The sequence below is a fragment of the Branchiostoma floridae genome, chromosome 15 (assembly GCF_000003815.2).
Source record: "Branchiostoma floridae strain S238N-H82 chromosome 15, Bfl_VNyyK, whole genome shotgun sequence".
NCBI classification, from domain to species: domain Eukaryota; kingdom Metazoa; phylum Chordata; class Leptocardii; order Amphioxiformes; family Branchiostomatidae; genus Branchiostoma; species Branchiostoma floridae.
In genome coordinates, this window is record NC_049993.1 from 95,003 (window position 1) to 107,070 (window position 12,068).

The 12,068-nt window shown below is 38.9% G+C and overlaps 1 protein-coding gene across 2 annotated transcripts in view; it reads right to left on the reverse strand.

Annotated features, from left to right (window-relative positions):
• Positions 1-12,068, reverse strand: part of LOC118431877 (non-specific lipid-transfer protein-like) — a 48,742-nt gene that overhangs the window by 26,248 nt on the left and 10,426 nt on the right. For both annotated transcript variants that reach the window (XM_035843292.1, XM_035843291.1), the window contains exons 6-7: positions 5,780-5,844; positions 1,761-1,887 (exon numbers count right to left, since the gene is read on the reverse strand). In XM_035843292.1, the coding sequence (XP_035699185.1) occupies positions 1,761-1,887; positions 5,780-5,844 (192 nt within the window). The remainder of the gene's footprint in view (positions 1-1,760; positions 1,888-5,779; positions 5,845-12,068) is intronic.

The following is a 12,068-nucleotide window of genomic DNA, read 5'->3' on the forward strand; positions in this document are numbered from 1 at the left end:
CATTTGGTTTTTATGTCCATTTGCAACGTGTTGGTGAACTTTATCCAGAATTTGTCAAAGTTATGAGACCTCTGAACATTCCTATGTCCAAAGAAATCCGCTGAAAATTAAAAAATTGGCTTTCCTTGCGGTAAATTTTTCCCTTCGAAGATTGTCGCCTTTCCTGATCATATGTAAGGGACACGGGATCATCTAAAAAGTTCCATGAGTTGCAAGGCGCAAGCACATATATATTATTTGTACTTTCATGTCTGGATTTCCCAGCGATTAATTAAAGGTGGGTCACAAGTGCCAAGTAGCATAATCCCGCCATTTGTACTGATATGTGGCGAGAACGTTTGGGTAAGAGACACGGGGTCATGTCAGAATTTCAATAAGTTCCAAGTCGCAAGCCCAAAATGGAAGTTATACGTTTATGTCTTGTTTTCCCAGCGATGTAATGTAGAGTATATAGGTCACAAGTGGTAATTAACATAAGCGCGTCATTTGTACTGATATGTCACGAGAACGATTAGGTGAGAGACACACACGGGGTCATGTCAAAAGTTCCATGAGTCACAAGTCGCAAGCCCGGATGGATACTATCCAGGATAGTTATACTTTGATGTCTTGATTTCTCTGCAATTTAATCTAGGGTAGGTCGCAAGTTAGCAGATTCATGTCAGTTGTACCGATAGGTTATCTAAACGATTGGGTAAGAGACAAGGGGTCATCTGAAAAGTTCCATGAGTTCCAAGTCGCAAGCCCAAAATGGAAGTTATACTTTTATGTACCTGAGGAGGAGCATTCCGTGACGACACCAGCCATCACATTTTGAAGGTGTTCGCTGGGGATGTGAAGATCATTTATGTGGATCTCACCAATGACGGCGTTGATGTGGTCAACGTTATTGTTTTATGTGTTATCTTATTGATATTTTGATGCAACCGTCGATTTTAGCCCAGTCAATATAAGTCTTTATCTTTAAAAGACCATGAAAGGTCCATGGAAATGAATGGACAGGGACAGTTTGTGTCATGTGCACAGACAAGAAAGGATGGATGATAGAATACTTTTAAAATACAGCCTACTGCCTAAATCCTTTTTTTCGGCGCACCTCACCAAACACATCAAAATCCACGTATAATTCCAACAACATAAACACTGTTAAGCTAGCCAATGACACGTCTACAAATAAACCCTGCACCACCGCACCATCACCCATTTCACGAAGGTTGAGTTCTGTGAACGCTTGTTGGAATATTATTATACATCACATGCACAGCTTTACAAGAGACTCCCAGACAATTTCAAAGATTATCGTCCTATGAAGACTGGTTTGTATTGGTTCTTCTGCAACAAGGAAAGAAATGTGAGAAGAGTTCAGGTTTATATGGTGGAACTTCATGTTACAGTATTAAAAGATGGTCATGTTAGCTTGTCAAATTGGCTGCCTCTCAAAGTTGCATGTTTCTCTGCAATCATGAATGCTTACAGGGGACGAACAAACCAACGTATTGCCTCCTTTGATAATTCATTCACAAATAAGGACTTTTTCCTTGTTTGATACATCATGCCCTATGGCTTAATTTCTCTTACCAGCTTTATATTCCAGTAGTTTTGAAATATTAGCTGCATCTTCTTTGCTGCCGGATTTTTCTTTTTTTTCATGTACTAGTTTTGGGGTCTCCAGGGGATGTCATCCATAAAATCCAATCAGTGTGGCTTAAGTGTTTCACATTGACAATAAGGTCAGTGATGACTAAATGCTGATGACTTACCATATTTTAAGTTGTGCTCCCTCCCTGCATTGCCAAACATCTGTGGTGTGAGGGGATCATTTGTGACACCATACTTCTGGGCCATCACCTTCACATGTTTCCCAATAGGACTGGTCCGATCAGGATACTAATCATGGGAACAAAAGTCTCCACTATTATTGCAACTACATGTGTAGGCAGTGAGACTGCAGCTAAAAGTACCTTGTAAGTCCAATCATTATGAATAGGCCTCATGCAGAACCAGTGGTAAAAAAAAGCTTCGGCTAAGGTCGTCCCTCGGATAGGGTGTTAAATGGAGGTCTCGTGTACAGAAGAGCCAACCCTCACACACGTTAAAGAACCCACCACAGCTTTTGAAAAAGAGTAGTGGCGTGCCCCGGTGTGCGAAGGTGCAAATTCTTCCGTGTAGAGTTGGTCATTCTCTACAAATCACCCAGACTCAGGAGGAATAGTGACATATCAGTCACTAACTGGAGATCTGTATCAAACCAAACCAAACCAACAAAAAATCTTCATGACAGGAACTTCCAGTCAATTCCCAGTTTGAGTTTTGTTAGGTTCACCACTATTTAGAGACCACTGTTGCTATGGCAATAACATTTTTATGGTCAGGCTTGTTGGACATGGCCTTTACCATCATGGTCTTTTGATCAATATTTGTTGTATTTATACAATAAATGTAGTGACAAATACCACATTGTACTTGGAATTATGATTATATTAATAAATTTAGATTGAATAAAAATTGATAGTTGCTTTGTCTTTGACCAAAAGAAGTAATACTAATAGGTACATGTATGATAACATGTGCAAAAAGCTTAGTAAAATAGGTCAATTCGTCAAAGTCCAACATACCAGTCATCTTAACGATTCAACTGCAGCTACTCAAATAGAACTAGTCATTTGATGGTTAGGCCACACTAAATTTATTTGTCCAAGAAAAAAAATCATACTGACAAGTAAAAAAACAAAAAACATTCAAAAAGTCTGGGGTAAAGATACGGCTTCAATAACAAAAAACACCCTGAGGAGTTTAATGGCACGTTTCATACAATGATTCCCTTCCTTTGATTTGTTACTAATGTTCTGAATAAAAGGCATTGTTACCTCCAAGAAATGTCATGGAGGTTGTATTTTAACCAGCGTTTGTGTGTGTGTGTGTCTGTCTGTCAACAAGATAACTCAAGAACGGCTGGATGGATTAGTTTCATACTTAGTGTTTTGGTGGGGTGTGATGAAAGCTGGAAGTGATTAGATTTTGAGCCCCCTAGTGGCTTTCCTTGGTACTGCAGCGCAACTTCCGGTTTTGCTATATTGTGTTCTGAACAAGATATGGTCCCAATTTTGGGGTGTTAGATAGCTCTTGTGCTCAGGAATACATGTAAGTGACATAAGTTTGGGCCCCCTTTCATCTAGTTTTGGAATAGCAGGGGCATTTTTGTCCAAAACTTCTGAAGTGGATACATTGTAACTCAAGAAGGGAACAATGGATTTTCATGATTTATGGTATGTAACTACCTTAGACAATGTTATACAAGATAGAGTACTAATTATGCAAAATTAGATTATAGTTGCATAATTAATAAGCTTATTCTATCATTATAGCAGTTTTTTTAATGTATCTCTTGTATCGGACATGATATGGTTTTAATATTTGGCCGGTTAAAAGTTAAACCCTTCCCGCGCCAAGGGCAGTGCCCATTTCTGGCGCATAGGGCGGTGCCCATCTCTGTTTCGTTAGCCCTGGGCCACACACAACGCAATCACTACAGCAGGGGGCTAGTCCACTGGTAGTGGTGTGTGTTCAACTTCCATACTCTTTCCCGAATGCTGAGTGCTAAGCAGAGAAAGCAGCATGTACCATTTTTATAGTCTTTGGTATGACTCGGCCGGGATCGAACTCACGACCTTCCGAATGCAAGGCGAACACTCTACCCACTAGGCCATTGCACCGGCATTTGGCCGGTAGATAGCTTTTAACGTCATGACAAAATGGGGCAAGTTTCAGCCCCCTAACATTTGATTTTGGAACTGCAGGGGCGTTTTTGTCAAGACACTCCAAAGAGGATATATATATATATATATATATATATATATATATAGAGAGAGAGAGAGAAAGAAATGATGGATTGCCATCATTTTCGGCATGCAGGTAGCTTAGGCAAAGATGTTCATAATGATATACATTTTATGCAAATGAGGGCTTAATTTGCATGATTAATGAGGAAATTGTACAATTCCATTGTTGTAAATAGCTGAACTTCAGTAAATGTAACAAATGTAAGTTATGATAGGTGAAACATAAGTAGATACTGATTTGCATAATACTATACAAAAATAGCAAATCCACATAATAACTTATGATGGGAATTTTAAGCTTGTGACATGTGTACGTTACTCAGTAATGAACATCGCCATGCATAAATTATGTACATGGTAAGTCATTTGCATGAAATTTACAAAAGCTCTAAATATTTCATGGAGGTATGAGGTCGGCAGGGTTAGACAAGTTTTCAAAAATTCACTTGTCCTATCGGGCAAGTACATGAAAAATTTACTTGCCCGAAATTTAAATTACATTTTTCTATGTGTTTTCACTTTCATAAATATTCACTTTTGTTATTGGCTATATTTTCCTGTGTTGACCAATGCTTGATGCAATGAGAGTAAAAGGTAACAAATACACGTATACCCTTGACTTCAAAATTTTAATGACTTTCATGTGCACGGATCAGACAGCATTCAAATTACAATGTCCTGCTAACCATACTACATGTAGTTAGACACAACAGAAACAGTTTGGACTGCCTGGTTCACTTCAGATACACATATTTTTTCTGACAGTCAGACTCAGGGGTGAGGCACTGACTGCAAATCTGGGAATTCTTCCTAGAACTGTACAATCACCTTGAGTTACTTCAAAGGAATTAGTGTTTGTGCTTTTCAGACCACCTCTTGTGAAGAAATTGACACAGACATAGTTATTTCTTCTGCTTTGGCTTGATACTAATATAATTTGCTGGTTCTTGGTGGTAATTTGAGCGGGTCACATCTGCAAATTCTTACTTGCCCGTCGGGCAAAGAGGGGAAGCACTTCTGCTTGCCCGAACAGCACTTTTACTTGACTGGGACAATCGGGCTAATGGACTTGTTTATCCCTGGGTCGCGTACTCTAGTTTTTAGACTGAAATTATGTGCATGTGGCTCTTAATGGTAATATTTACAGGGTTGTGTTAGCAAAACATGTATGTTTTTCCAGATGGACTCAATTTTTTGAAGATGAAAAAAAATGGACAGGCGAATCCGAGAAGCAACAAATAAAATTGGTGTGGCCTTAACACTAAGGTCGAGTACACCTCATGAAAACATCAGCGCATGGTTGGTGATACCCAAAATATTGGGAAATGTGTAAAGTATGCCTTTTTAATGGACAGCCACACAGCAATAAAACTAGAAAGGCCGAAATTAGCTTGAGAGCAAATAAAGCATATTTCAGCCATCTCCCTCCCCATGCAACAATAGACTGTTCCAAAATCACCCATGTGCGAAAATGGAACACTCCTGCCTAAAATGACTACTAATGACACTTATGAGCAAAAAAGAATCTTACAAAATCCCCCCTGCAAGAATGGACTCCTCTAGTGCACCCAATGTAAAAAGGGAAAATAGACCAGTCCAAAAACACTTCAGCTAAAATCTAAATTTTGATGACCCATAAGCCCCCCCCCCCCACAATATTTTCAATTGTTGTCGAGAGTGTGGAAGGTGCAAGTCATCGCAACAGGGGTGGTCTAAAGAAATGTCGAGAGATTTCCTGTATTCGAGGGGCATAAGTTTGATAAGGAAATATTGTTGAGTTGATAACAGCAAATGACAAATGTGGCAAAATGTAAGGTACATGTACGGCTGGCAAGTATATTATGTAAATGAAAGCCTCGATGATTCAAAATACTGGTACAAATCATGTATGTTACTGATATGACCCACAGATGAGGTGAACATAAATTTTTAAAAGTTACCTTTGAGGTGAGTGAGCCAGGTTCCATCTTCTCAAATCCTATGGCCAAGGCACAGTCAATCAGACCTGTAGTGCCCAATGACAAAAGATAACACATGAAAAACTTTTTGACCTTAGTAATATCCTTAAAGTTTTTAACATTGGTGCTAAACACCTTCCAGGGCTGTTGCTCGTATTTGCACTATGCAACATTTTGTACACAACATAAACTCGGCACGAAATGTTTGGAATGTTAACTTTGTTTGATCATATTTCTGTTGTTTCTACACTAATTCTCTATAGAAAGTTTGATGTGTGATTTTCTTTCCAGTGGTATCAAACTCATCATCATTGCTATCTCATGGAACACGCACTAGGCCTACTTACAGTACGTGAGTGGGTCACCAAAAAAGTGCCCAAATTTCTCTGTTTCTGTTCAGCATTGTCTTGATTGTTGTGGCCGCGGGTGAAAATGATTCTATCAATCCTTTATTCGCGTCACCTTTGGTATACAGAACTTCCAAGTTTATTTTTAGCATATCTGAGTAGAGTATCTTATGTTTGTAAATTCATGGATCGAGCACTGCCTGCTTACATACAGGGGTCACACAAATAAAGTACCAAAATTACCCTTCTAAAGTCAACCACTAAATTCAGCTTATTTTCTTCCATGGATATTGCCTTGTGGATGAAGTCACTCACTCATGGCCCATAACCACAGTGGTTGTAGGGGCTCCACAACATCCATCAGCAGTGATCTTTGCCCATCTCTTTCTGTCCTCTGCCCGATCAGTTGTTCAGTGCTTAAGCCAGTCCATGTCTTAATGTTGTCCAGCCACATCTTCCTTGGCCCACCTCGTTTCCTCCTTCCTGCTACTGTGCCTTGTAGTATGGTCTTAGCGAGGGAGTTGTGTCGGCATATGTGGCCGAACCAGTTCAACTTCCTACGCTTGACCGTCGACAGGAGTGGTTCTTACTAATGCCACATGCTTCCTCTGCTTTGAGGTTCCGACCTGTTTGTCCGGGGTTGCACGTAGGAAATCAGTTCAGTTCAGTCATCCATCCAGTGACACTATGAAGTTCTTCCATACAATTCTGTCACGCATGACAGACAGGATGTCTCCGTCTTGGAGGCCAACATCTTCCTCAATCACCCTCTAGGGTAAGGGATGGTCGGCAACGTCTTCTCTTGTCGTCAGGCTGAAGAACCCTTCCAGCCATCTCGTCATGACGCATCACATGGCCAGCAAGGGAAATGCAGAGGATTTTTTGCAGCCATTTCATTTCAAAGGCTTCTACGAGGGTGCTTCAAAAAGTAATGTCAGTAGTTTTGTAACAGGCTCATTTTTTCCTCGAATGAGATGAAATTTGGCACAAAGGTAAAGGCATATATTCTCTTGATATTAGAATATCTCATTTTGTTGTTAAAATTTTTATGAGCGACTGAGTTGATTTCAAGATAACCATACCCCTGGAAGTTTGTCAGAAGATCAGTTCCTCTAGATCTGACCCTCTTATAACTACTGTAGGAAGTCGAAATTTCACCTGTATAATAACAAATGTCTCTGTAGGTTACATGCCAATTTTCATGTTGGAACTCTCAATGGTTCATATTTTACACCTGCTAGAAAGGAGCGAGTTACAGGCAGTTTGATTGATAGCCAAATACGTGGTTTATCTATCAAAGGTTTTGTAGACTAATTTTCCATCAACCAAAAGAAACGAAACTTGGCACAGTTATTGGTTGTTTCAAGACCAAGAAGTGTGCAAAGTTTGATTTCTTTTTGTTTATTGAAAAGTCCACTACAGAAACTTTAATCAGTCCACCCCTGTTTAACGGCACTGATGACCGGGCCGTACCTCACTTCACCCAAGGAACGAAAAAAGAAAACATGATTGGATTTCAAAGGTGAACATGTGCATGTGCCTTATGAAGAAATAGAACTTGATACATGTGCAATTTCAGCTTCATACAATAGCTACAAGTGAGTCAAGGACATTATCAATTGCACATAAATTGAACCTCTAATTTCTTTCGACGGGATAACAAGGGTGTGGTCAGCTAGAACTCGAGTCGGTCACTCATAAAAATGTGAACAACAAAGTGAGCTATATCAATCTCCAAAGGAGATATGGCTTTACCTTTGTGTCAAATTTCAACTCATTCGATGAAAAAATGAGCCTGTTATGAAACTAGTGACATTACTTTTTGAAGCAGCCTCCTATGTAAGCGAGTGTTGCTGTTGCTTGTGCAATTCTTACTTTGATTTCTTGCGTGGAGGTGCCATCCCTGTTAAGGATCGAGCCAAGGTATCTGAAAAAGTCTTCAAGGACTTCACCAGCCGTGGTCACTGTAGTTCTGGCATCAGGAAGATAGTGAGCTGTTAATTATGTCTTTACTTTTAGATGTGCTAACTTCCATGCCATATGCAGCCCTGCTGTTTTTCACTCGGGTTGACAACTCTTGATGTTCATCCTCAGATCAGGCCATCAAGTCTATGTCATCAGCAAAATGCAAGTTAGAAAGTTGTCTTCCCCCAATTGAGATGGATGACTCAAAACCTGACAGGGCTTCTTGCATGATGTTCCCTAGACAAACATTGAAAAGAGCTGGGGAGAGGAGACATCCTTGTCGAACGCCAACTGTAGTTCTGAAGAACTCACCAAGTTGGTTGTTGTGGAGGACCGCTCTGGTTGCGTTGTGAATGAAGGCAAGTTGAATAAATAGGACATGTCAATCAAAGACACTGGTCCTCTTTATTCAAGCAAACAATTTGAACCATGAGGTGTTCAATTGAAGGCTATTCCATCCTAAGACTGTGTTCCAGCACCCTGGAGATACATGTAGTCTGCAATGGTCCTTGCTCTGTGTGGACAGGTGTTGTAATCTTACAGAAAAGCATATTGAAGAGGTAGGATATTGTGACTGGATGTAGGATATTGTGACTGGATGTAGGATGGTGTCCCAATATCTCACCACATTGAAGTTGCCTGGAATGAGGACAAGTCTTGTTTTTCCTATGGTGGTTATACCGCCCCACACCATGATGCTGCCTCCACCACCAAACGCTGAAAATTACTCTTGGTATGTCAGCATGTGGTTCTCCTTGCCATCTCCATGCTTTGTTTTGGCCATTCAACTGCCGAAAGGGCAGATATACCCTGCTCAAATGTTTAAAACAAATTTGTATGTCTTGAATACCAAACATGACGTGAATAAGGATTGATTGAATCACTGACACATGCACCAATACGAACAGGACAATAGTGTTGAACAGAATCGGGAAATTTGGGCACTTTTTTTGGTGACGCACTCACATAAGAAGGCCTGGTGCTCATTTCATGAGTTTACAATCATAATAAGTTTGATACCATAGGAAAGGGAATCACACAAGCTTCCTATTGATAATTATATAATAAATTGCAATTAATGCAGAAATAAAGGAAATGTGATAAACCAAACTTTTTGTGCCAAGATAGTATGACTTTTGGTGGTTGTTGGTCTCAAAAATATGTAATTCAGTTCTCTATTAAAGTGTTGTAATATGACACCAAAATACAACATTTTCCTGTCAACATTGTTGGTAAAATATAGCATCATTCAACGAACATGGACATTTACACCAAATATGCACTCTTACATTATAATGTACTAATTGAACAACAAAACATTGAAAACCATGCTTACAGCTCTTGACTCTTGATGCCAAGTAATCTAATCTATTAAACATTGATCCTGATTATGATGTCACATTTAACATGGCAGCTTGACCAGAACGGGGCATCCCAGCTCACTTAAAGAGGCATTCCACTCCTGAAGTGAGGGTCATTTTCTGATAGATAATATTTTTTCAAAACAAATGCATGACTTTGGGCTAAATTACCTCATCTGTCTTTTTGACAATAGTCTTTTTCTATATCCAAGTACCCCCATTTTGACCAGCTTCTAAATGTACTGCACTGTTCATGATTTTGCTTGCATAGCAATTTCCATCACAGTTTCTCGGAAAAGAAGTCAAGATAAGCCTAATATGAAGCAGTCAATTGACTATCACACATTTAGGGAGACACAAAAAAAATTTTGAAGACTATCTCATCTTGGGTTACAGAGATTTGGGCACTTTAGTAATGTGAAATTAAAACTAGAAAGGCCGGTATTTGCTAACTTAAAGGAGCAAATTCAGCTATTTTCACTCCGCTCTTCCCCTTTATGCAAACATGGACTGTTATGTATGGTAATCAAACTTTTATTTCTTGATTACAACACGCATACAACATGCTAGTGTTTCACACATTAACAAAGAAGGCACCGTTTTACTTCAAGAAAAAAAGTTTTTATTTCACAAATGGAAATTGTGTTGTATTTTTTTCTACAGTGATGCAACACGTTATGCGACCCTAAACGTTGGTATTACGTACCCACAACAGACAATAGCGTGGTTATGATTAAAGTTTTCCTGCTTATTTACACAAGGTAAGGGCGGCTTAGTTACTGCACTTATTCAAGGTTGCCACAAGCATTACTAATCTTCATACAAGCAGACCTCTCCAAACAAACTTCACTACACTTGTAAATCTTTACCAAGATATTAGCCGTTTTTAACGAAGTGCTTTTTTTAAAAATCCAATTGGATAACATGCAATATGGCTGCCCTGCAATGACATTGTCAGTACAAATACATATAAAGTTATGCACATTGTATTCAGACAAAAAGGATCACATTCTGTTTTTATACTGAGAGTTAATCAGCTAATACATTAGGCCATGTTGATTTGATTATATGGATGACATCTGCGCTCGCAGCAATTTTTGGCCGTTTCCAAAAAAAAAAAAAAGTTTTCGACCACACAATAAATTGTGCAAAGCAGCTGTAAAATGAGCACAAATATTCCATAGATTGAAAAAAAAAGTATCAGAAAACAGATAACTAATGCCATAGAATGCCAAAATATATCTAAAGTCAAAGAAAAAGATGTGACAGGACAGAAAGACAAAAAAATCTATTGTTGGTAGGGGGAGGTACCAGTACAGAAAATTCAGGTCCAGAGGATCATTTTCCAGGTCGGGACCTGAACCTGGACCTTATTGTCTGTGGAAACTTGAGAACTGGCAATACTCAAAACAATGGTAATTGGTCAATTTTGTTCGGTTGATTATCCGACTCCCACTGGCATTTTAAAATCCTATCTCCATGTAATAAAGGCTGTCTCTGCACCTTTGACTATAGAAACTTGGTACAAATGACTATAAACTCTACTTGACTTCGCTCTTGTTGTCTTCTTGGCCCCCAGTAAGACCCAAAATGCCTGATGACATAGTGGGTCCAATTCGTAATTGGCGAAACCTGTTCCTCTGATTTTTTTTCAGGTCTGTTTTTTTTTTCGGATTGGTCCAAGAAGAAAAAAAAACGTTTTGCACCCGTATGATGTACTGGTCCCTACACCTAACTGTTGGTATACCATACTATGTGTGTTTAGTCCTATGTTCAACCTTCCTGGCCACTTTGATTTCATACTGAAGGCAACTTTTTTTTTTGGCCAAACTTTTTTTTTATTCGCTCGCTTGCATCAGTTTTGGAGTTCCAAGAGGATGTCATCCATATAATCAAATCAACATGGCCTTATATTGATGAACAAAGCTAATTAGCCACTGTATGTTTTATATATTTAAATGTTTTGTATGCTTTTTGTCTAAAAAAGGATGCAGCAATTGCAGTAATTATATGTCTCTTATAACCTTAAAGTTCCATTTATTTTCCACGTAAACTAATCAGTTTATGATTATTTAACTGTTTTTATTAATTTTTTTTAGTACAGTGCATTATTAAATTACACAGCATATACCATGGTGTGGTGTCCCAAATAGCTTAATCATACAAAAAGCTGGTGTTTCTATCACACAGTTTCGTTATGTATGTGGGAACACTTCTTGCACTTGACATTGCTATCCTCTCCTTGGTGTCTGTTGGTGCCACCTTTGTAGCCAGTTGACTATTGTGTTCTATGACAGGCCAGACTTCGTAGAATTTGTCGAGTTCCAGCACTCGACCAATAATGAATTTAGCACCGTCAAATTGACACCTTCTATCAAGGCACAACCCCACCTGTCTGTGGTGTTTCCTCTTCCTCCAGTAGAAAATAGAATAGAATACAATAATTAGTATTTCCTTTGTGTAATTTCATGTACTGCCACCCAGAGTATTATAAAAGGAAGATCCTTTTTGTTTGTTAATTAGAAAAGAAAGCCACACCTGATTACATATATTCTTGTAAAACCAACATCAATGGACAATTCACAACATAGTGTAAAG